The sequence below is a fragment of the Anomalospiza imberbis genome, chromosome 3, assembly GCF_031753505.1.
Source record: "Anomalospiza imberbis isolate Cuckoo-Finch-1a 21T00152 chromosome 3, ASM3175350v1, whole genome shotgun sequence".
NCBI classification, from domain to species: Eukaryota; Metazoa; Chordata; class Aves; order Passeriformes; family Viduidae; genus Anomalospiza; species Anomalospiza imberbis.
Genome location: NC_089683.1, coordinates 110,898,773 through 110,920,586, shown reverse-complemented (window position 1 = coordinate 110,920,586; position 21,814 = coordinate 110,898,773). Strand labels below are relative to the sequence as shown.

General features: G+C 41.1%; 1 protein-coding gene across 16 annotated transcripts in view; it reads left to right on the top strand.

The window, feature by feature from the left end:
* EHBP1 (EH domain binding protein 1) overlaps positions 1-21,814 on the top strand; it is a 205,091-nt gene that overhangs the window by 11,738 nt on the left and 171,539 nt on the right. For all 16 annotated transcript variants that reach the window (XM_068186432.1, XM_068186438.1, XM_068186436.1 and 13 more), the window contains exon 3: positions 16,502-16,559. In XM_068186432.1, coding sequence (XP_068042533.1) covers positions 16,502-16,559 — 58 coding nt within the window. The remainder of the gene's footprint in view (positions 1-16,501; positions 16,560-21,814) is intronic.

Here is a 21,814-nt window from a genome sequence, read left to right as displayed (position 1 = left end):
TTAGACACTGGAGAATCTGCAAGGGCAAAAGCTGCTGGCTGCCCAGCCTCTTTCCCTGAGCCTGGAACTAGGGTTTGTGTCAGTTTGTGCTTCCATGTGGCCATTTGTGCAGTGTATTTTTGGAGCAGGGAGCTGCTAGATACATTTCTGTGTTTCTCTGCTCCCCATCTGTTCCTGGAGCTACCTCCTGCTCTAGCTGCCTCGGGAGAAGCTGTGTGGCAAGGGAAAGTGGCAGTAAAAGCAGGCATTACCTGCATTTTCAGGGTGAGGGTTATCCAGTCCTGGTGCTGGGTGCTCATCTGACCCATCAGCAGTCACTTCAGTGTTGCTGGTAGTGGCTAATGTTGTAGTACAGTGGCAGGTGACAGTGCAGTCCCTTGTCTCCTTTCCTGTTGAAAACAGGAATATGGACATTTTTGCCCATAGATTCAGTCTTGTTGTCTGGAGTGGACCCTAATAAAGCATTTACAGTACACAAGGCTGCTTCCTTCTGGGGAAAAAATGCTGACTTCAGTAAATAAAATGATTTCAGACAAACTTGTTCTTAGGGAACTAGATCATGTGCTGTAGGGGGAAGAATAATAATACTACTTTTAGCAACAACTGTTAAAAAGAGGATGCTTACTTGACTTGCAGTTAATGGTAAAGTCAACGAACTGTAATTTAAAAAACAAGAAAATAATTTTGAGTTATTCTTGACTATAGGAAGACTGAAATTTATCCCGATTTGTGTTCACCTCATTGTGAGAACTGTCAGTACCTCTTATGGTTGACCCCAGAGAAGCAAAAACCTGCTGCCTTGTTAACCTCACAGAATGAGTGTTCTGCCCTCATCTTCCCCCTGTGCTGTGCTATGGGGTTAGAAAAGCCTTGGTAGGTCCTCTGTGGGGTTAGTTTCTTCTTTGCTTCCATAAGAAGTCTTTTTAAATGGTCAGCCTTGTAGCTTTTACTTGGAATATTCACCTGCCTTGTTTCAGCATTTCAGTAGAGATGGGCAGGATGGGCTGTGAGGTGGTGTGAGCCAGTGGGGAAGCAGCAGGGGAGTGGGGGAGTGAGGAGCAGAACGTGAGGCTTTTCTCCCTGTTTGAATGCCTTCTGGTCTGTGTGTACAGGGTAAACAAAGCAGATCCTGATGGGTTTGGAGGTACAAATCCAGAGACTTCAATATGAGCAACCAGCGTGTAAAACAAAAATAATTATTTCAGAGAACAGCCAGAGAGCCTTTTTGTGTTTCTGCACATCATCTCTAATCAGCTTGGGCTTTATTGGTGGGATCTTAACTCCTTATACTGAACATCCCTTCCAGCAAAGGAGTTAAGGTGGGGAGATGTTTCTGAAAGCTCTCACATGACAAAGTGTCACCTGCGCATAATAAGTACAAATACATAGTTCAGGATGTGGTGTGTATGTAATGGAACCATCTTAAGGGGATGGAAAGCCTGGATGCTGATGGTGAATACCAAAAGGGCTGGCTGTTGCTAGTAAGGGACAAATTTTGTCCACCCTTGGTTACTCTGGGAGACTTCCAGGTGTGCCGTGGTCCATGTGGGCTGAGCAGGGCCAGAAATCTCACTTTCCTTACAACCTCAAGCCCTCTTGCTGGTAAATTTATAAGTAAGTAACTTTGAAATAGTGAAGCTTTTAATCTTACTGAAATACTCAAAAATGTAGCAGGCCCCCAGGCCTTTGTTCTTCCATTGAATACAATCCCCATAATCAGCTGTAATCAGATTTTTGTGTTTTATTCAGGCAGATGTTCGCTGACCCAGACCTTGGGAAATTCTTATGACAAAGTGTGCCCTCTTTAAAATGAGAACTCACTGTGAGCTTTCAGATCTGATTTTGCTGAACAAGCAGTGTGCACATATGTGTGCTTGGACCATGTCTGTAGCAGCAGCTCCACTGTTTTACTGTGCCTGAGCAATCATACATGTCTCACAACCCCTATCCTTCCCTTTGGCTTTGCCAAACAGATATGAGTGCTTCACTTCCAGAATTCATGGGAATCACAGTTCTTTCAGGTTTTAAAAGGGAGGTTCCATCTTTTCTTGGTGAATGCTAATTAGGATTTCACCTCCTTTTGAGTGAGTGTGATAGTAACAATCATACAGTGAACGAAGAAATCTAAATTTAAAGTGTTCTGGGAATTCTTTTCTGTGCTGAATAAAAACAAACTGCTTTATTTAAACATTTCTACCTTTAAGGCACAGGTAGAGAAAGTCTGGCTATTGATATGATATTAAAAAATTCCGAGTATTCATTTTATAACATCTCCTAAGACTTATAGCATTGCAAATAAAACTGCAGTATGTGTCAAGCTTTCCCCCATGCAGTTTTACTCAGTTCAAATGGATGTTTCAATATCTTCAAGCTGATGTAACTGGTGCCATGTTCCACTTTCCAGGTGGCTGATGTGAAAAGGGGAGGAATAATGCAGCATACACAATATACACATGTGCTGTGGGAGTTCAGTTTTTTCCTATCCCAATGCAAGTTCCCAGTCACAGCAAAGAAATTGCAAACAGTGTTCTGTCTCTTCTTCAGACATAGCCAGAGGCAGCAGAATGATTTTTGAGAATGCTGAAGCTAGAAAAGCTTGCAAAGCTATACAGGCTAACAGTTACTAAAAGTGGTAGTAAAAGTTATTCTTGTTCCTTATGTAAATAGTTCTGAGTCAGTTTAGCACCTTCCTTTGTTCAGAGCAGACTTGATAAATTTTGTGCATTTTTTTCTATTTAGGTATTTTTTACTTGGAGGGTGGAATAAAGTCTTTGCTTCTCCTTCTTCTGCAGTGTGGTCTAATTCTAGAAACAGAAAATCCTGGTTCTGCATTAGGCTTCCTTTCAACTTCCCTTGTAACTGTGAAGAAAAGGCGTCTTTTCTGTCACTCCCTAATTTGTGTGCACAAATCATCTTTCATCAACTTTTCTACATTTTACATCCACGGTTGCTTATAAGCAGGATTTATATCTCCTGTTAAAGGCCAGATGGTAGCAGCTCTCTGTTCAGTGGTAATGGTGTAAAACTACAAAATGACACTTTGCTGTGTGGAAATAAAGTGCTAACGATTTCTCTGCGCAAAAATTCTGCAGCCACACAGCTCCATTACTAATCCAGTCTTACAAGTCTGCTTTGTGATAGAGAAAAATGATCCCTCTTCTATGTCTCCAAAAGTGAGATACAGAGAAATTGTACAGAAGGTGCAAGAAACACGCTCTGTACTTACAGGAATTGTGTAAGTGCAGATTTATGATAGCAAGGTGCTACATAACTAAAGAAAAAACTGCAAGTTATGCCTTAGAAACTTCAAAGAGTGGCCCCTCCCTTTCTCTTTTTTCCATATGAATCATGTTAATAATGAGCTTGTTTACAAGTGTGTTTGGTCAGAGTGGAGACTGTTGTGGATCAGTATTGAGGTAGAGCAGGACAGTGAAGCAGAGTACGTGAGAAAAATGGGCCGGATAACTGGAGAGGAGATAGCCAGCGATCACTGATCTACAGTTACTGGTTTTTGGAAGGCTTTTGTTGTGGGGAAGGTTTTTTGTTTGTTTTCTACTTGCTTTTCAAATTCACATCCAGGGAGTGATGTGTAATTAAGTGTATGTGTACACACTGTCTGGATTAGAATTGCTGATTTTTTTTTTCCCTCCTCTCTACATTGCTGGAGAATTTATTCTGTAATTTATTTTCTGCTTGGATTTTGCATTATAGCTTTTTCTTTCATATCACATCTATAAAATGGGTCCCAAAATGTAATGCTTGTGGAAGAGAGAATGTGAATATTGTGGGGGTGGGGGGAGAGAGACATTTTATTTCCTGCCCTTAAAAAAATGCCAAGAGATCTGTGCAGTGTGTTTGTTGCTATTATTTTACTTGTTTGTAAAACCGTATACCAGCATATCTGTCCTTTGACTTACTGTAGGAAGAGATAGGGTAGGTTGAAATATTTATGAGCCTAAACTGCCAGAACGGCTTTGAGTTTGGTCAGAGACTGACTGCATTTTTGCCTCTTGACTCTCTCTTGCGAGAGGCAAACCCTCATCACCATTCAGAATCGCCAGTCTGCTTTGTGGCTGATTCTTGAAGACCAGGATTGTACAGAAATCAAATACTTCAAAGGCAGAAGAAAAACATAGGTACTTGTTGTATGTCTGGTGCTGTTAATAATGTGATGAAGCTGTCATCTTTATTTTCCTGTTTTTTTTTTTTCCTCTTTGGCTGAACTCCTTTTTCTTTGCTTTGTTAGATTTCTTTGCATTGTGTCAGCAATGTGATGTGTGCAAAAGGCAATGTCTGGCTCTGGTTTACACTTGGACTTCATTTTCTCCAAAACACTTATTTCCATTGGCTTTGAAGTTTGAGGGTTTCAGTGGCCCAAAACATCTTTGCCCATTAGCTGCATTGAAGTGAGTAAATTCACACCTCGTTTGGTGTTGTGTTGCTTGTCTGGCTGCAGAACAAACAAACACAAACCCCGTGTATGTCAAAGCTGACCACGGGCTGAGCAGCCGGGGCGAGGAGGACTCAACCTCCCGACCTTGCTGCAGTGGAAGGGGCTGAAGGCTTTGGCCTGCCAGGTCCGCTGTGTGCCTCTGCCCGGGCTGGCTCCAGCTGAAGCTGCAGTGCCGAGCAGAGCAGTTCCACTTCCTCAGACGGACGGCTTTGGGGAAGGAAAGCGGCTGACGAGGTGCTGCTGCTGCACGGGTAGGGAGCGAAACGGCGAGAACTCGCCCTGCCAGTGCCCATCTGTCAAAGCTGGCGGGACAAGCTTGAGTTAACACACCGAGCTGAGATAAATGTTCTGAGTAAGGTCTTGTCTGTGCTCAGAAAGTGGAAGAGTTAAGGAGAGCTGACTTAAAGCATGAAGTGCATAACTAAAGCCTTGCTGAACACTCGATTCAAGAGATTTGCTCATCACTGTGGTACCTTAATTCTCCCGGGTGCTGCTCCACAGGCCTGCCCTTTCTCTTGGAAGCTCTTGTGGTGCTGCAGTGGGGGTGAACACGCGTGTTCACCAAGCCTGGCTTTCCATCTGAATGCTCCAGAAGGAAATATGTAAAAATTTTGCAGGCTTCAACTTTTGAGCCTTGTTTGTTTTAAAGATGAAAAGTGCATTTTGTATAAAATACGCTGAAATATGTGGAAAGTCTTATTTTGCAGAATCCAAGAGGTTTGTGTGCCCACGCATCCCTATTGTCCGTGTTGATGATTCTGCACATAGCTGGTTTCCCCCCCCCAGTGCTCTGTGTGAACTCTGCACAGCTAAAATTGATTCTCATTCCCTTGATGGTTAGTTTGCAGAGTGGATTTTATTCATTTGGCTTCTTTGACCTTAACTAGACAAATGTATTAAAATTCCTATTTGAAACAGAATAATTTACAGCAACTTATCATAATTTCCTGTACTGTAATACTCTTCTAAAAGCTTGAAATTAAAATTTTTCCTCCTGTTTATCCGCACTTAGTACTAGATTCTGCAGCCCTTAATCTGGTAGGAGGTGTGTGTCTTTCACTGTAAGGACACTGCTCCTCACTTGGCACAACAAGGTGTTGCAGTAGATTTGAGAGGCATTGTCTTTTACTTTCAGCGGATGGCTTTCATCCCTTTGCCAGATTAACAGTGTATTTTCCTCCAGAAACCAGTCTAGCTTCCCTTTTTATTCACCTTTCTGCTTCCAAGGAGAACTGCTTTACACACCAGACACATTTGTATTTACAGATAAAAAATTTTTGAATTAGAGTAAAATTGAAATCTAAGGTGAGACAAAATACTTAATCTTTTAAGCCGTATGCACTGTGGGATAGAGTGATTCTGTCTCTTGATCCCTTTACCTCATTTAATGGTACAGGACTGGAATCCAGCCTGCAAGACATCAAATCCACATAATGAAAAATCTGGCCAGCACCCAGGAGTCTTCTGTGGCTGAAGATGTTGCTTTACAGCTACCCCATGGCACAGCCCTTCAGCTGTGTAAAGAAGCCAGCAGCCTAAAACACAGCCAGGCATTTCACAATAGCGTGGAAAAGGTACAGGTTGTGTCTGTTTTAAGCTGAGATGAAACACCAACCATGACAGCACAGACAGAAGAGAGGAGGCAACACAGGAACCAAGGTAGTGGCTGGCTTTGGTCTTAGTCTCCAGTTACAAATTTGACTTTGAAGGAGTTGATATTTGTGTCTATGTGTCTTCATTGGGAATGTAAGGAAGGACAGGACGGTGTTGATTTTTAGCAGCTTAAATCTCAACAATTCTGGGTATATAAAGGACCTTGAGGAGTGTCCTCCTTGTGGTTGTTAGTAAGCACAGTGGGTGCAGTCTGGTGTACTGAAAAAAATGTGAAGGACCACTGCTCAGTTCCTTCCGTAGGGATGCTGGGACAAAGGGCTGCCAGGCTCCGTTGCTGGGAGTGCCTGACTTGAGTGAAAGCTAGTTGTAACAGACAAATATTTTATAGGAAGATTATTTTTAAAAATACCAACAGAAAAACCTGTCTGGCTGAAAGGTACTATTTCTTTGTGTGTTTTCAGCATCAGCATGAATTCAGCTGTAATGTAGGTACTGTAGGTTTGCTTTTTTACCTGAAAGCCATGCTTAAAGCAGTCAGAATAAATATACTGTTACTTCCCAGTTTAGCTGATCTTGAGATGAATACTTAAAATCTAGTTCAAATTGCTGCTAGGCATCTTACAAGCAGCAGTTATTGGCAAAATCTGTCTACGTCCTTAATTGTTGCTGTTCTTAGGGAGTTTTTGGATCTTGGAACAGCAATGTTTCATCAATTGCATTTGTAATGTATGAAGTCTGTATTTCAAAAACTTTCCAGTTTTTAAAAGCTGTAAGATTTGTTGTTGTTGTTGTTGGTCTTTTTGATTTATCTAAAAATAGAAATAGCAGTCTTTCAGTTAGATTGAGGTTTTTTTTCCTTTTTTTTTTTTTTTCCTAATTTTGTTTTTGGTTTATTTTTTGCCATATCAAGCCCCTAATGTTGGCAGGACATTTTGCTTTGCCTGAAGTATCCATGAGTAAACATACTTTTTTTCTTAGCCAATACTTGCTGTGGATATAAGCCATGGATGTTACTTTGAGGGCATTAATTAAAAGGCTTGGTCAGTTTTAACTTCCTAAAAATGATACACATTTTTAGCCCTTGGGTGTACAAAGAACTGTTGAGCTGTAAATGGAAATAGTCTGGGTTGTTTTTGAGATTGACTTCTATAATCAGAAGTGGCAGCTTTTGTTTCAGGAGGCAGCTTGGAAGCAGTGTAACAGCTTAAACAAGATTGAGCTAGAGGAGGAAGAATCATTCCAGTTTTGCAGTCTTTGGAACAGTTATTTAGCTGCAAATCCTGATTGAATAATTTTACTTCTTATGTCCATACCTCCAACTTAAAACAGCTCTTGGAAGGTCACTAACATGAAATGGGGCATCTCATGGGAAATGATCATTGCAGTTTCCAGTTTCCTGGAAACCACATACAAAGATTTTGTAAATCTAGTAATTTTTTCATTAACATGCAAGAAAATCATAGCTTTGATGTTGACAACCATCTACATACAGCTTCCTGCTGCTAAATTTGCCATGTTGGCTCAGTCTCAATTGTTACATTTTGCCAGTCTCACGAAGCTTGGAGAAGATGAGGTCAGTTGAGGCTCTGGGATTTTTTTTTTTTTTTTTTTTTTTTTTTTTTTTTTTTTTTTTGTTTTGTTTTGTTTTGCTTGGTGTGTAAATGTGTGACTTTGGTTGGGGCCCACATTTCAGTGCAAGGTTCTTGTGTTTCTCTGTGGTGTTTTGAGGCTGGGCCTGCCTCAGAGATTTGCAGTGCCTGGTGCATTCTGGCAGTTGGTGAAATGTTCTGGTTTTGTGCCCCTGGAGGGTGGCAGAAAGGTGTGCTGCTTTCAGGAGTGTTCCTCCCAGCAACTGGGTGCTTTGCTGAAAGCAGGTGATTCAATCCTGCTTGGTCCTACAGGGGATGCCAGAATCAGGGCAGAGAAAGCAGTTCAAGATCTCATCCTTCAACACCTTCCTCCCCTAAAATTGGGTTCATACTTCTTGATGCCATCTCTGTTGTGGCTGTGGCTGAGAGCACCTGGCAATATTTGCAAAGTCTGGTCTCCTGGGCAGGGGCAAGGAGCTAGCACAGCATGCTATGATTTCACTAGGCACTCTCCATCCCCCCCTTTTTTTCCCCTCCATGTGATATTAATTTGCAAAAGCAAAAGGAGGCTGCTGACAGATGAGGAAGCTTTAATTGGGGAGCTCACTCTGCATAAGCCAGGAGTGCCTATGTCTCAAAATAAATATGGATTCATTTAGGGCTCAGTAGAGTGATCATTGGGAAGACTAAATATGAGTTTGTATCACACCAGCCCTTCCACACTGCTCCTATGGCGTGGACACAGCTCACCAGGAAATCTGCCCCTCATCTTACTGAATGCTTGTGTTAGGCTGCAATCTTCTGTGGGGTTCTGTTTAACTCCAGAGTTTGTGCTGTTTTTATATCTTCAAGCATTTATTCAAGCTTTTCAACCTTGATCATATCAGAGGCAGACTGCTGTGTGTCATTTAGTTTTTATAGGTATCAGCCTTTTTTTTTTTCTAGCTTGTAACCATCTCAGTTCCATAATCAGGGCACCTGAGATGGTGATAGGAATTTTTTCTTCCAGACAAACTCTGTGAACTGTGAACCATGCTGCCCACTCAGAAGCTTTTAGTATGTTCACAATTTCTGTGCATCTTCAAATGGTAGAACTTGCTTTGTGTAATCTAAAACATGCTCTTAAGAAATAGAAACAAACAAAACCCTGGTGCTGTTGGTTTGGAAGGGAGCTTTAAAAGACACATGGTCATGGTGCCAGATTCTTCTGCTCCTGCTTTTGCAGAACTGTAATCTTCTTTGGGATGTGTCCATGGATAGCAAGCAGAGGAGGAGGATGGAGGCATTAATGCACTGTAGTTCTGAAACTTGCTTTGTCTGAGTCCTAGTGTGGACATTGGAATTTCTGTGGAACAGGAGTATGAACCTTTATTATGTATCTGTGTGTAAATGTCAAACTTGCTCAGGCAGTAGGAACAGCAAAGATCATCCTTCTCTTTAATTGCTCATGGTAGGCTATGCAGCATTGCTTAAATATTTTAGACAAATTGGAGAAGGAAGTATCTGTTGTGAGTAGTTGATGTTCCTGAAAGTGTGGTTTTGGTGCAAGATACAATTTTCTGTTTTGCAGGAATGACAGAAAAATAATTTCTAATCTCTGGTTTTTGCAGACTGAAAATCAGTAAAGCCTTCTGTTTGAATGCTATTTGACATAGAAATAAATTATGCAAAAGGGAATAGGGTCAGATTAAAACAGACAATGGTGTGCCAAAAAGTCTCTTGCATACTTTTTAGTAGAAAAAGATATCGTTTTTGTGGGCATTTTTGATGGGCTGAAACTATGTTTCAGGCAGCATTTGTCAGTCAAAGAATTTAATTTTAGGTTTTTTTTTTTTTTTTTTTAATACTTCTTATCATGAGAAGGCACCTAGCAGTTATACTTTAGTGCTTCAAAATAAGAAGGGATAACACTCAATTGGGGCATCCTCAGTAATGCACGTACATTATTGTATAGAGGTTATTTTTGGTCTGTAGGTAGAGGTATGAGTAGGACTAAAATCAAAGGGAGGGTTGATGTTGCTCAGTGTCGGTCTTGAAGTTTTCTGGATGCTGTATAGTCGGTGAGGACAGGAGATGGAATTGGGATTCAAAATTCCTTGCTCAGTTTGCTAGAACTGTTCCTGGAGTCTTGTTACTGCTCTGTTTCATTGCCTTCTGGCACAAGGACCCCGGAGAGGGGCAGCGGTGGCTGCTGAGCAGGGGTGGGATGTGCAGGTGCTGGGGGGCTGCATTTGAGTTCCAGAGCAGGGGGATGGTCGGGCACTTCACCTTCTCAGGCCATAGCGGCGTTTCTCCTGGCTGTTTTGTGTTTATTCACCCCAGCTCCGCAGGGAAGGGGATCAGCACCGTGAGTTCAGCGGGTTCACAGCAGGTCAGGCCCTGGCGGGCTGTGCAGGCAGGTTTGTGGAGTTCCTCCTCCTGCTCTCTGCTCTGGAGGACCAACCTACCAACTTGAAACACAAAGCTAGCTTTTTTTTGTTGTTGTTGTTTTGTTTGTTTTTTAAAAAATTGCGGTTTTTTATTGTTAAAAATGTAGACCAAATATTCTGGCAAAAGAGCATAAAAAGGAAAATCAGGCATCTGAAAAAGATGTGGCTCGTGGCAGCTCCTTGCTGCGAACTTCCCGCTGTAAAGCATCACTTTCCATTCCAGGTTTGTCAGAATGGCCCTGTCAGCCCCTGCTCCTCCCTGCCAGTCTGCCTGAGCAGAACCGACTGGTTGGTGTTACAAGCAAGCTGTCCTGAAGCAGCTCCTGGTTATTTATCGTTGTTCTGGAGTGCCCGGTGGTGGTTGTGAGCTCTGGTGTGCACGGCTGTGTGGGGTGAGCGTTGCTGGAGTACGTGTCTGTCTAAGGGCAGCGTCTGTGGTTATGCCAGAGTGAGGTAAGGAACACACATGGTCCTTCTTCTGCGCTGCTGAACCCCTCCTGGTGTCAGCAGGGCTAAATTGGACCAGGCAAAGAAAGCTTCCACGTGGAGAGCGGCTGGATGGACCTAAAATTCAGGGACTGGTCAAGGCATCTTTGTGTGACTGCCAAAAGCATGTAAAGAACACAATTTCTGAAGACTAGGATCAGTTTGTGTATTCTGCAATGTAAAAATCTGTTGCAAAAAACTTTAACACAAGACTTTGCTAGATTTTTTTTTTTGCTGCAATAACTCTTTGAAAAATGAAGTAAAATCTGCCCTTGTCACTTTTTTTTTTTTTTTCTGAATAATAGGTGAACTTGGGTTTTGTTTAATTCAGCTCATCCTGCAAACTTTATTTGTGTTTGGTTTGAAAAAATCAAGTAATCAGCAGTACATACTACACATTCCACTTTCAGCCTTGCAAATAGATGCTGTGCAGATTCAGTAGGTCTGACTGCACTCGTAAAATAGGTCAGAGTGTCTTGCTTTTTCCCTATTTTGTATAAACCAAGCAAAGCCAGACTAGAGCTTCTTTTGAAAAGCAAAGCATAATCTTGAGATGTAGGTCTTGTAGAGGCCAGTCTGTTTAGCAGCAGATGTATTAAAACATCTAAAATTCACTTCACAGGGTGAATTCTGGTCTTTCAATGGGCCTGTGTAGTCTTGAAAAAAATCTGTAGAGACCTCTGGTGGGAAGAAATGGAGGAATTTTCTGTGTAAGGAAGTGAAGGTGTAGAGGTGGATGGATCACAGCTGTGATGTTCTCTTGCTTTCCCATGTTTAATGATTTTTCTTTTGAAATTTCCCAGTCTTACTAAACTACTGAATGGTTTTAAGGATGGAAGAACAAACTCTGCCTTATTTTAGGGGCTTGGTGCATAGTCCAGAATAAGTTGTATTGATAGAATGCTCTGATAGTCTGATATAACTCTGTGGGATGGCACAGGCCTTACCCAGGAGTCTTTAACTTCCACCATGGAAGTTAAGGTGAGGTGGGGAAGAAGACCCCAAACCCCTTCCTGAAATGCACAACTTTCTCTTTTAATGTACTTCATCTTAAAATTATCTCAGAGGGGTTTTACCTGCACTATATTTTATTCTCTTAATGTCTCTGGCTTTTGCAATCAGTGCTGTACCTGTGCTCAGCAAGAGGGCTCATTTGGCAAATGCATCAATGCATGACATCCTTCCTACAGTGTCTGTGGGCCTGTTTAAAGCATTGGCAGTATCTGACTGCACTTCCTGCATGCAGTTATAGGCAGCTGTGAAATTTCATTGAGGGTGCCCAACAGGAAATTCTATGGGGAAAACCTCAGTACAAGGCTCCCGAAAGGAGAGCCTGATTAGTTCCTTGGCTAATGGCAATACATGGCAAAAGTGCAGGACCTAGTGCAGAAGACTGCACTGCAAAGAGTGCTTTTCAAAGTAATTAGCTGTAAAATGAGGAAAAGCAACACTCATCCTGAATTAATGGTGGTATAGAACCAACCACATTTATTTTTAAGAGACCGTTAGAGAGCCTTGCTGGCTTTTCAGCAGCCATGTAGAAAGCTGTGTGCTAGTGGGCTGGGAGGATTGGTCCCTAATGGAAATCATGCATGGCATGCTGGGATGCACAATGCAGAAGGGACAAAAGGTTATTAAAAAAAAAAATTCTTATCAGAAGTACTTTGACATTAGTCCTCCTTAAGTAATTATTTTTATCCTTCAATAGGTGAACATCTGCATGCTATTGTGCTAACACTGCTGCTTCTCTTATTAATTATATTCTTTTAAGCTTGCTTCACAAGAGTAATCTAGCAGCCTGTACTAATTAATGCAGTTCAAATCAAACATAGTAAAAATAAAACAGCACAGCTGAAAAAGAAAGAAAAGGAGAGGGGAAGGCAAGCCCCAACACTCAGGCAGTTTGATGCCAAAACAAACATGCAAGGCTGTACTGTGTGGAATATGTACAAAAAAAGGTATCTTCTACATTTCAGGCATTTAACAATTATTGAGTGTTATGAAATGTAGTGGTATCTTACAGCTAAGAAATCCTGGTACCTGCTTTCCCACCCTTCACCAAAAGGTTGTTAACCATTGGTCTTGCTGTTGGCTTCAGTGTTCTGAATTAAAGTTAAGTGCATTTGCAATTCTTTCCAACAACAGATTCTAACCTCAAGTCTTCTACAGCTTTTTGTCATTGAACAGTAAGCTTAGTGGAGAAATATGTCCTGGGTAATGTTATCAGCTTCTGCTGAAAGGTTTACAAAACAAGAATTCACAGGAGACTGATACCTTTCATATCCTTCTTTTACAAGAGATGTTTGGAGAGTTCTGTAATCAAAATATTGTGCCAAACACGTCCTAGAATGGTCAGACCAACCCGCAGAAGACCTTGAAACTTGCACAACCTCCTTTCAATCGATGGAATTTGTAGTGCATGAAGTGCTGATCAGATGACAGTTTTTTCCAGTATGCAGAATGTTTTTAATACATTATTTAATAGTTGTGGATATCACAAAGTTTGCTTCCAGTATTTATCTTATTTTTTTTAATAGGTTATTTGAATGGGAAAATGGAAGGTACCAGAATCTTTGCTTCCATCTGATAGGAAAAGCAGGCTTGGTTTTGAATTATAAGTATTTTATAAATCTGTATTTTGGATCCCATTTTAATTGCTCGGTATGCAGGGCAGAGATGAGTCTCTTTTTCTGAGCCACAAACTTTGAAATCAATCTTCCCTGCTTCTTTGCAAAGTTTCACTTGTAAATAATAAAATAAGTTTACTACTATGAATTTCCTTTCTTCAGGAATAGTTTCTTTGTGAACCACACAATAACAAGTAAATACCAAATACAGATTTCTGGTAAGTTTTATAAAATATGATCTTTTGGATCCAAGCTGGATCCTTCAACCCCTGCCACTGGATCCATGCCCTTCTCAATGGCAGTCCCCGATGTCCCAGTGCTGATGACTTCCTTTGGCTCCCCCTCCCAGGGAAGTGCTGCTGTTTTGGCCATGCTGCTTTGGTGGGAAATGCACGGCACCCCCAAGGCAATGGTGGCAGGTTCCTCCTGCTGAAAGGTTAGTGGTGGTGAATTGATAGATTGATGCAATTAGGTAGTGTCCAGCTAAAACCCAGTTCTCTCCCCCTGCTCCAAATCCATCGTCTTAAGGTTAGCAGTGTGCTATTCCTTGCTTTAGGCATGCTAGCGTTGCTGAATAAGTGACTGACTAAAAGCTGGTGGGTTTAAAGAAGTGAGAAATGTCATTTGTGCAGCACAGGAAATTTTTTTTTTATTGCCGACCGTTAGCATTTGTTCAGCTTGCATCATTGTGGATTTTGTGTTTGGAATTATATCCAAGTTCAATAAGTAAACTTATAAAGGATGCTAAAACTGGTCTCCAGACTAATTCTTCAGAGGTGATTTTATTTGCTTTGGTTATTGACTAATGAGCAGCTAAGGTTTATGATGTTAAAGGAGGGGAGAAGTCTGAAGTAGGAAATACTACCTAATGCTTTCAATTAGCAACGTGCATTATGTGATATCAGCCATTTCCTAGCAGTGAGATATCACTAATAACCTTGAATGCAAATTTGCTGATTAAAATATTAGCTGGGATTTTTCTTCTACAAGTATATTGCCATAGGAGAGTAATGAACAGATTGTGGGAGGAAAGGTTACTCTTGGTTTTGGTAGTCTAACAGTTCTATGAAGATATTTTAGAATTGTTGGATTTGTGACTTCCTTGAAGAAAATCCCTTAGAAGAACTGCTGTGCTTTTTGTTAGGTTTCAGTGGAACACGTGGTGCACAGAGAGGGGACACTCGTTCTTTGGGATATTCTCATCCCATTCCATTTTGCTAAATTTTCTGTCTCCATATTGTGATGACGTTTCTTGGTTTTTTAGGTATTGTTTTGTTTTATTTTTTTTTTTGGGGGGTGAAGTACCTCTGTACGTGGATTTCTCTCATACTTGAAGCTGAAGGACCAAATTGTGCTCAGTACTTAACAAAATAAAATAAATATATTGGTGAGAGAAGTGAGGGGAGCCAATGCTGCTCCTGCTCGTACATCAGCGTGGCTTGGTCCTCTCAGCCTGAATTAAAGCTTTAATTGGCTTTTTCATGTCGGTCCATTTCTGTCTATTCCTGGCAGAGGGAGTTCTTCAGAACTGGGAAATGTTGCTGGCATGGGTTTGGATTGCTTTGCTTAGGGGTGTGTTGTTTTTCCCTGGTGACACAGATACAGTTCCCATCAAAGTGAATGGGCTGGTGCTGATGATGATGGGAATCCACCATCAAGTGAGCAAAGAGCTTTGAAATCCAACAGGATGACCTCATTGCCAAGCAAGATTTTGCAGAAGCTGTGAGCAGAGTCAGCCTGCAATTTAAGTCACCTAAACAAGCCACAAGAGTGAATTTACAGTTTGAAATACAGATTATTTCACTTTCAATTAAAAAAAAAATACCCAACAAATCTTGTGTCTTCATTTCCTTTGCAGGATCTGCCTGTAGCTCAGGTTTTTGGGAAAGCTTTAGTTCTGGTGGGGTTTAATGATGAATCATGGGTGAGGTATTGTTTTTATTATAATGTGCAGAAATGATCAACAGCTCAATGGAAAAGTATGTATGAAAGGAAATATGGCCAGCAGTTCAGTGCCTAAAATGATTATTAAACCAGTTGGGGTTTCATTTGAAATGTTAGTTATTAAGTAGGCAGTCCGCCTGTGATGAAATAGCAGAGGGAACACTGCCTTTACTCAGAATATTTGTGTGGGGGATTTTGGGTGCATCTTTTAATCATGATTGTATCTTGACTTTTTCTTGGCTACACCCATTTTCCCCGCTATGATTTGTTTTGCTGTTGGCTTTAGAAATGCAAGGATTCTTACACTGGTGTTTCAAAAATCTGAGTAGCAGTTTTTTTCCAGGCAGAGTTGCATATGCAGGTGTAGCAGTTTTAAGTGGAGATGTGAAGTCCATTGAAAATCCTTTGTGGGTGGATTTGCAGCTGGGCTTCATGATGGAATTCAGGTCATCAGGCAGAAAACAAAGCTGGAATGGTGTCAGGAGTCTGCACAAGAGGGTTATAGGTCTGGAAGTGGGACCAGAAGTGTAGTCATCATACAATGGGAAGTGTATCATGGGGGGAGGATGGGAAGTCTGGAAGTTAAGTCAGTATCAGACACAACTGTAAAACCAGTAAGGTGGATATAATAAGGGTAAACTGTTACCCAATAAATCACTCCTAAGAAATATGAAGAGAAAATAATTCGTACTGGGAGGGTCGTTTATTGAGGTTTCCATCTACATTCATTGCAAATACCAAATAAACAATTGCTTGGGAAACCACACTGATTTTCAGTATGTTTGTCCTTTGGAGTATAAGTTGAGGAAGTGCTGATTTACCTGTCATTGTCCAAGGAGATTTTAAGGAATAATACAGGATTTGATTCTCCTGTTGAGTTATTCAAGTAGAAAAATAATCCTTTGTGCAAGAAAAAGTGAAATGATCTGCTTTCTTTGCTACTTAGAAGTAACTTTTCAATATATCTGCGTAGAAAATCAAGCAAGAATTTGCATTAATGTTTATTTTGGGTACTTGAATGTTTCCAAGGTGTCTTTATGGAGTCTGGATCTTGTTCTCTGCCCCATGGAAGAGTTTCTGCTCACGTGTGCTGCTGGCTCTGGGGAAATGTCCACAGGCAAGGAGAGCAGGAGGATAATGATGACATTACTGTGTGGACTGGAGGACAACCTGTCTTTATAAATACACATTATTTTTCCTGTTAAATGACTGATGCTGAGAGTGGTTTTTAGATGAGCTATTTTTAAGAGAGCAAGTTATCCGCTAAGGATGTCATTACGTGCTGCAAGAGTTTTAATATAAACTGTTTACATTTTGATCTTGTTGTATATAAAGCTGTTTTTTCCTTATCTTCAACAGGCAGCCAGATAAACTAGTGGTGGTTTGGACAAGAAGAAGCAGAAGAAAATCCTCTAAGGTTAGTTGATTCCTTAATAAGTCCCAACTTGAGTGACAAACAGGGTCAGTGGTTTGAGGGACTGTTTTTCTGAATGTGTGGAGCAGCCAAATAAATAAATGAAAAGTATTTTAGTTGTTGACTTTTCTTTTTAATTCAGTTTATCCATAAAGTTCAGAATAAACTGCTGTTGATGTCAGTGCTAATTTATGGGAACTCTTAAGTCTGATTTCAGCTTTGGTTATTTGTTTAGCAGAACTGTATCACTGTCAGTTCAATTCAGTTATCAATTGCTAGACCTAATTAGAAAAGAGAATAGGTTTCTTTACTAGAAGTGTATTAAAAAAACCCCAACTAATTAAAAAAAAGTAATAAAGAATCTGACATCCCTGCACTAGGCAGATAAAGCCTGAATGAGAGACTATTTCACAACCTGAAATGCTACAAATAAAAAAAAAAAAATAAAAGTAGGGTCTTTCAGCCCAGCAGTGTGTCTTTGAAGTGAATATTTACATTTTAGTTCTGCAAACACTGTGGGCAAACCTGTGAATTTGTGTTTCATGACTAATAACTTGGTAGCCTGAGGAATGGGAAGCTCTGAGTGAAGTCTCTCCAGTGTCTGGACACTGATAAAGTTTGTCTTTCAGGAGGACAGGAGTGCATGCTGTTTTCCTCCCTTCCCAGGAGCATCTCCTCTTCTCCTCTTTGAGATGACTTGATCTTACTTGCTCATTCCCTTTCCCCATGCTGTGGCCTCTTAGCCTGGTTGGATTTATGGCAAATGATCTTGTCGGAGAAGAAATTTTGGAAGTTATAATAATTCTTAGACACTTCAGTTAAAAAAAAAGATGGTCTAAGCTAAGCTTCTTTTTCTTTTTTTTTGGTGCGTGCATTCATGTAACACAAAATGATGTTTCAAAGAACTCTGTAATAGTGGAGAGAGGGCATTCATGATAGAGAAGTTATCTTGAAATAATTGTGTTGAAGAACTTAAATATTTAGAAAATGTGATAAACAGTTTTCTGCCCTGCTCAGGAGAGGCTTGGCGTTTATCTTTTTACTGGTGCTCCTCTTTTTCTGATTGTCATGCATATTTGTTGTATTTTGTCTTTTAACTTGAGGTATAAGCTATTCTAGGCTGTTTTAGATAAAGACTGGTTCCTCACTGCACAACTAAATGTTGTGCATCCCAAGTTCTGCTTCAGGTTATGAAAACCCAGAGGTGTTACCTGATGAGTAAACAAGGGTGTGAGCTCAGTCTGGTACCTGTTCCTGTTCCATACTCTTCAGCAATGTCAGTCAGACTATTCCTGTTTCACTGAAGCATCAACTCACTCAAGTTCCTTTGAATTTATAGCATGGTGTGACCAAGTGCTGATGTCAGTAACTGATGTCTGATGTGGCTCACCCTATGACAACTTCTCTGTATTAATTCTAATTAATTTCTGTTGTGCAGAGAGAAAGAAGTTACATCAAACAGTAAGTGCAAGGCTTACACAAGCTTTGTAACCCTGAAAAGCTTGGTGAAAAAACAGGTATTTGTTCATAAATGATTGCTTTGCTGGGGTTCAGAATATGTTCAGAAAATGAAGCCATAACAGAAGTCCAGCATGGCTTTGTGAACTGATGGGTTTCTGCCTGTCATTTTACAGGATCCAAATGACAGCATTTTCCTGAGGCAACAGAATTTTCTGGCGTTAGCTTAGCCTTTTGGGCTTGAAGTTTTTCTCAGCTGGGCCATAAAGTTCCATGATATGTCATTATTTTTGGTCACCAGGCGTGGAAGCAGCTCTTTGATAAGCTGGCAGATTTAAACCTGAGACTCAGAAGAGTCCTTGGCTGACTAAGTCATGCTTAGTAAGATCCCACAAACGTACTTTGGAAGGGGCTGAGTGGCCCTGAAACCTGGGCAGAGCATAGAGTTAATTTTAGAGCTTTGGTAGTTGACGTGACTTGAGATGTTTGGGTTAAAAACTGTAGATCAATAAATGTTCTTATCTCTTAGTCATCCTGCCAGTAAAATACTTTATTCAACATACTTGTTTCATCTAATTGCTTTATTGGAAGCAAGTCAAATGAATATTTCCTCTTATTTTATTTTTGGTGGACACTGGGTTCAGTGAGTACAAAGCATTAATAATTGTCTATGTTTTTCAGCTTCTTGAGAAGGAGGAAGGGAGGGATGAGGTTTTACCTTAGTGTAAAGACGTTGTGAAGACTTTTTTGGAGGTTATGATTTCTGAACTTTTCAGATCATTAATGAGGGATATCACCAGCAGATAGTTCACAAACTCAGAAACATGGCCCTTTGGATGCTCTCCAGTAGCTCTGTGTCTCTTTTGTATTGGGAAAGTACAAGAGATGTATTAAGCAAAAATGTTGTGCAGCTGGAAGATGGAGCTCTGGATGAGCACTGGGATGCCTGCTCTAACTGTTACAATTTTAAAATGCCATGGAGCTGAAAGCTGAGTTCTTCATGTCCTTTGAAGCCCTTGTTTTTGTGGGTTTCCATGATTTTGATTTGCCTCCTGCCCCACATGCTCTTTTTCCAAATAAACTACAGTGGTCCCTTTATTAAAAGAAATAATGAGAGGCATTATGTGCAAGAGTCTGGATATTTTTCCTCTTACTGTGGGAACCATAGAATAGAAGCTGTAGATATGTTTAATTACAGTAAGTTTTAAAGTGTTGCAAATGAAAAGCAAACACTCATTTTGAAAGAGCATATAAATAGCAGTCTGATGGGTGGATGGATACAAGACCATAAATATATCCAGCAGTTACTGACCTTAATGCAGATTTAAGTTACTTACAGTTCTATTTTGGGATCTGCTCTCCATGGGCAAGTCTAATTTCAGTGGATTTCGTGAGATGTGTCAGGACGAGGTGGCTCTGTGTGGTTGGGCATCTCCATTGTGTGTGCCAGGAGTTTACATAAAATGGTGATTTGCAGTTTTGCTGTGCTTGGCAGAATTGCTGTGCAGTCCTAGAACCAAAACGAACTTTCAGCTTGGGCAGGATGGGAGTCTCCTGTCTGCTGGTGCAAATGTTGTCTGTTTGCAAAGTCAGGTGCACTCTTCAAGCTTTATTTAGATGCTGTTCAGCATCCATGGTTTACAGAAGGTCCAGCTTGTAGCTGTGGACTGGTTTAACTCTTTTTCAGTACCCTGGCACACTGGAAAGTTGCCTGTCCAGGTTTTCAGACCCTGGGCTTTTGGATCTGTATCTCTTCCCTCTCTCTCTCTCTCTCTCTCTCTCTCTCTCTCTTTTTCTTGAGTGGAGGAAGAATGTCTTTATTCTAGTGTAGAGCAAGGGGAAAATGTGTTGAAAATAAATTTACCTTCATTTCACTGAGATGCTCTCAAATTTCCAGCCTTTGAACTAAGAAATTTCAGTTTGAAATTTGAAGTTGCCGTGATGTCAAGGAGGTACTTTCTACTATTCCTGTGAACATGCAGAGGCTTATGGTTGAATTATACACCTCCGAAGAATCAAATTTGCACTTGCTTCTGAGAGCCTGACAGAATTATTCTTCAAAGATTCTTTTTGTATCAAAGCTGCAATAAGGTGCCTTGCCTATGATTTCAGCACTTCTCTTGCAGGTTTATCAAAAACTGTTTAAGCACAAAGGAGAAGGAACAATGCTGAGAAGAGGGAAAGAACTTGGGCAGTCAGAAGTAAGAGCCAAGAGAGGTAACGGGGCAGGGAGTAAAAGGAATCTCTTGTAAACAACAGCAGCCTGGCCAGCATTTTTCCAAGGTTCTGCCATCAATAAAGCAGCAGCTGGGGCACCTGTTTTGCTGTCCTTGGCAATCTCTTGCCTTTTCTGGCTACTTTATTGCCCAGTGCCAGCCCGGCCTGCTGGGCTGGAGTTCCAAAGACATGTTGTGACCCTGACATGCTGATGACTGTCCGGGACCAGCACAGTTCAATAGTGCCACTCCTGGAGCTTCTCAGCTTTTTAGTAAAGTTACATGATCTTGCTGTGATTGTAATCCCTGACTGTAAACTGGGGGTTGTTAATACTCTTCTTTTTTCTGGGAGTCCCACAAAGTTGACTTGTGGTGACATTCTGAGGTGCAGTGATGGTTGTCCCAGAAAATGATGAGAAAAATAACTCTGCATTCAGTTTGGTTCAGTTTGGTTTTTTTTTTTTGTCTGGGCTTTGATTTTTTTTTTTTTATTTGGTTGGTTGTTTCTCTTTTCTAATAAGAAACCCTATAGATGATGTGAGAAACTGATTGAAGAGACAGGGAAGAGGCTCTTTATCTGAGCATCTTCTACTGTGGATGGTGAATAAAGCAAGATTTGGTGAACCAAATAGCATGAATCATGTATTTAATATACAAAGTATTCCTATGTATGTCATGAACGTGTGTGAGTGAAATCAAGCTTGAAGAGGTAGCCCAGTCCTAGAGAAGCTGTGGTGGAGATGAGTTTTTGCTCATTCCCCAAGCTCAGCAGTGTTTCTGTAGCTTTGTAGCAGTAACGCATACGTGCACAGTGACAGCTGAAACACGTGTGCCTGCCGGTGAATTGAAGACATTCATGGGAAGACCTGTGGGAATCCACTGGTTTCCTTGTCTGCTCCAAGGGGGCACTGACAGCAGTGTCTTGATCAAAGGCTGCCTGGAGTTTCCAGGGCTTTGAACTTCCTTCTTTGGCGTGTGCTGAGTTTTTTGGACTGCATCCCAAGGCATGAGTGTGACTGGAGCGTTGTTCTGGTGCCCAGCCTTTTAAACTGGTGGGCCAAGCACAGGGATTTCAAGATGATCATGGGGGGGATGCAAGCTGTAGTCTGGAGTATGGCCTTTAATTTGTCTCCCTTTGTGACACCGATCTAAGTTACAGAAGAACAAGAAGAAGCTGTTCACAAACTGCTGGTTTCCTCTGGTGTGAGGGAATTGGCAGCTTTTCCCAGTCCCATTTTTTTTTCCAGTAGGTCCATTAGCAGCCACATACAACTCTGGCTGTCTTGGATGGTGAATAACTTCGGTGGGATGCATCATATGGAGCAAATCCTTGGTGTTCCAATGTTCCAAAGCCACAGTCCTGGCCTGGAGGGACCAGATGAAGAATCTAGCTGCTTAATGTCAGCTCTTTCTCTTGAGGTTTTTGGGGTTTTTTGGGGTTGTTTTTTTTTTTTTCCCTTTTCTGTCTAAGTGTTCTGCCTGGATAACACTGAAGAAGAGGGATTATCCTTCCAAGCTGAGCTGCCCTAAGCACTACTGGAGCCAGTTGAGCTCCTGCTTGCTTCTTGTGCCCTGAACAGCCTG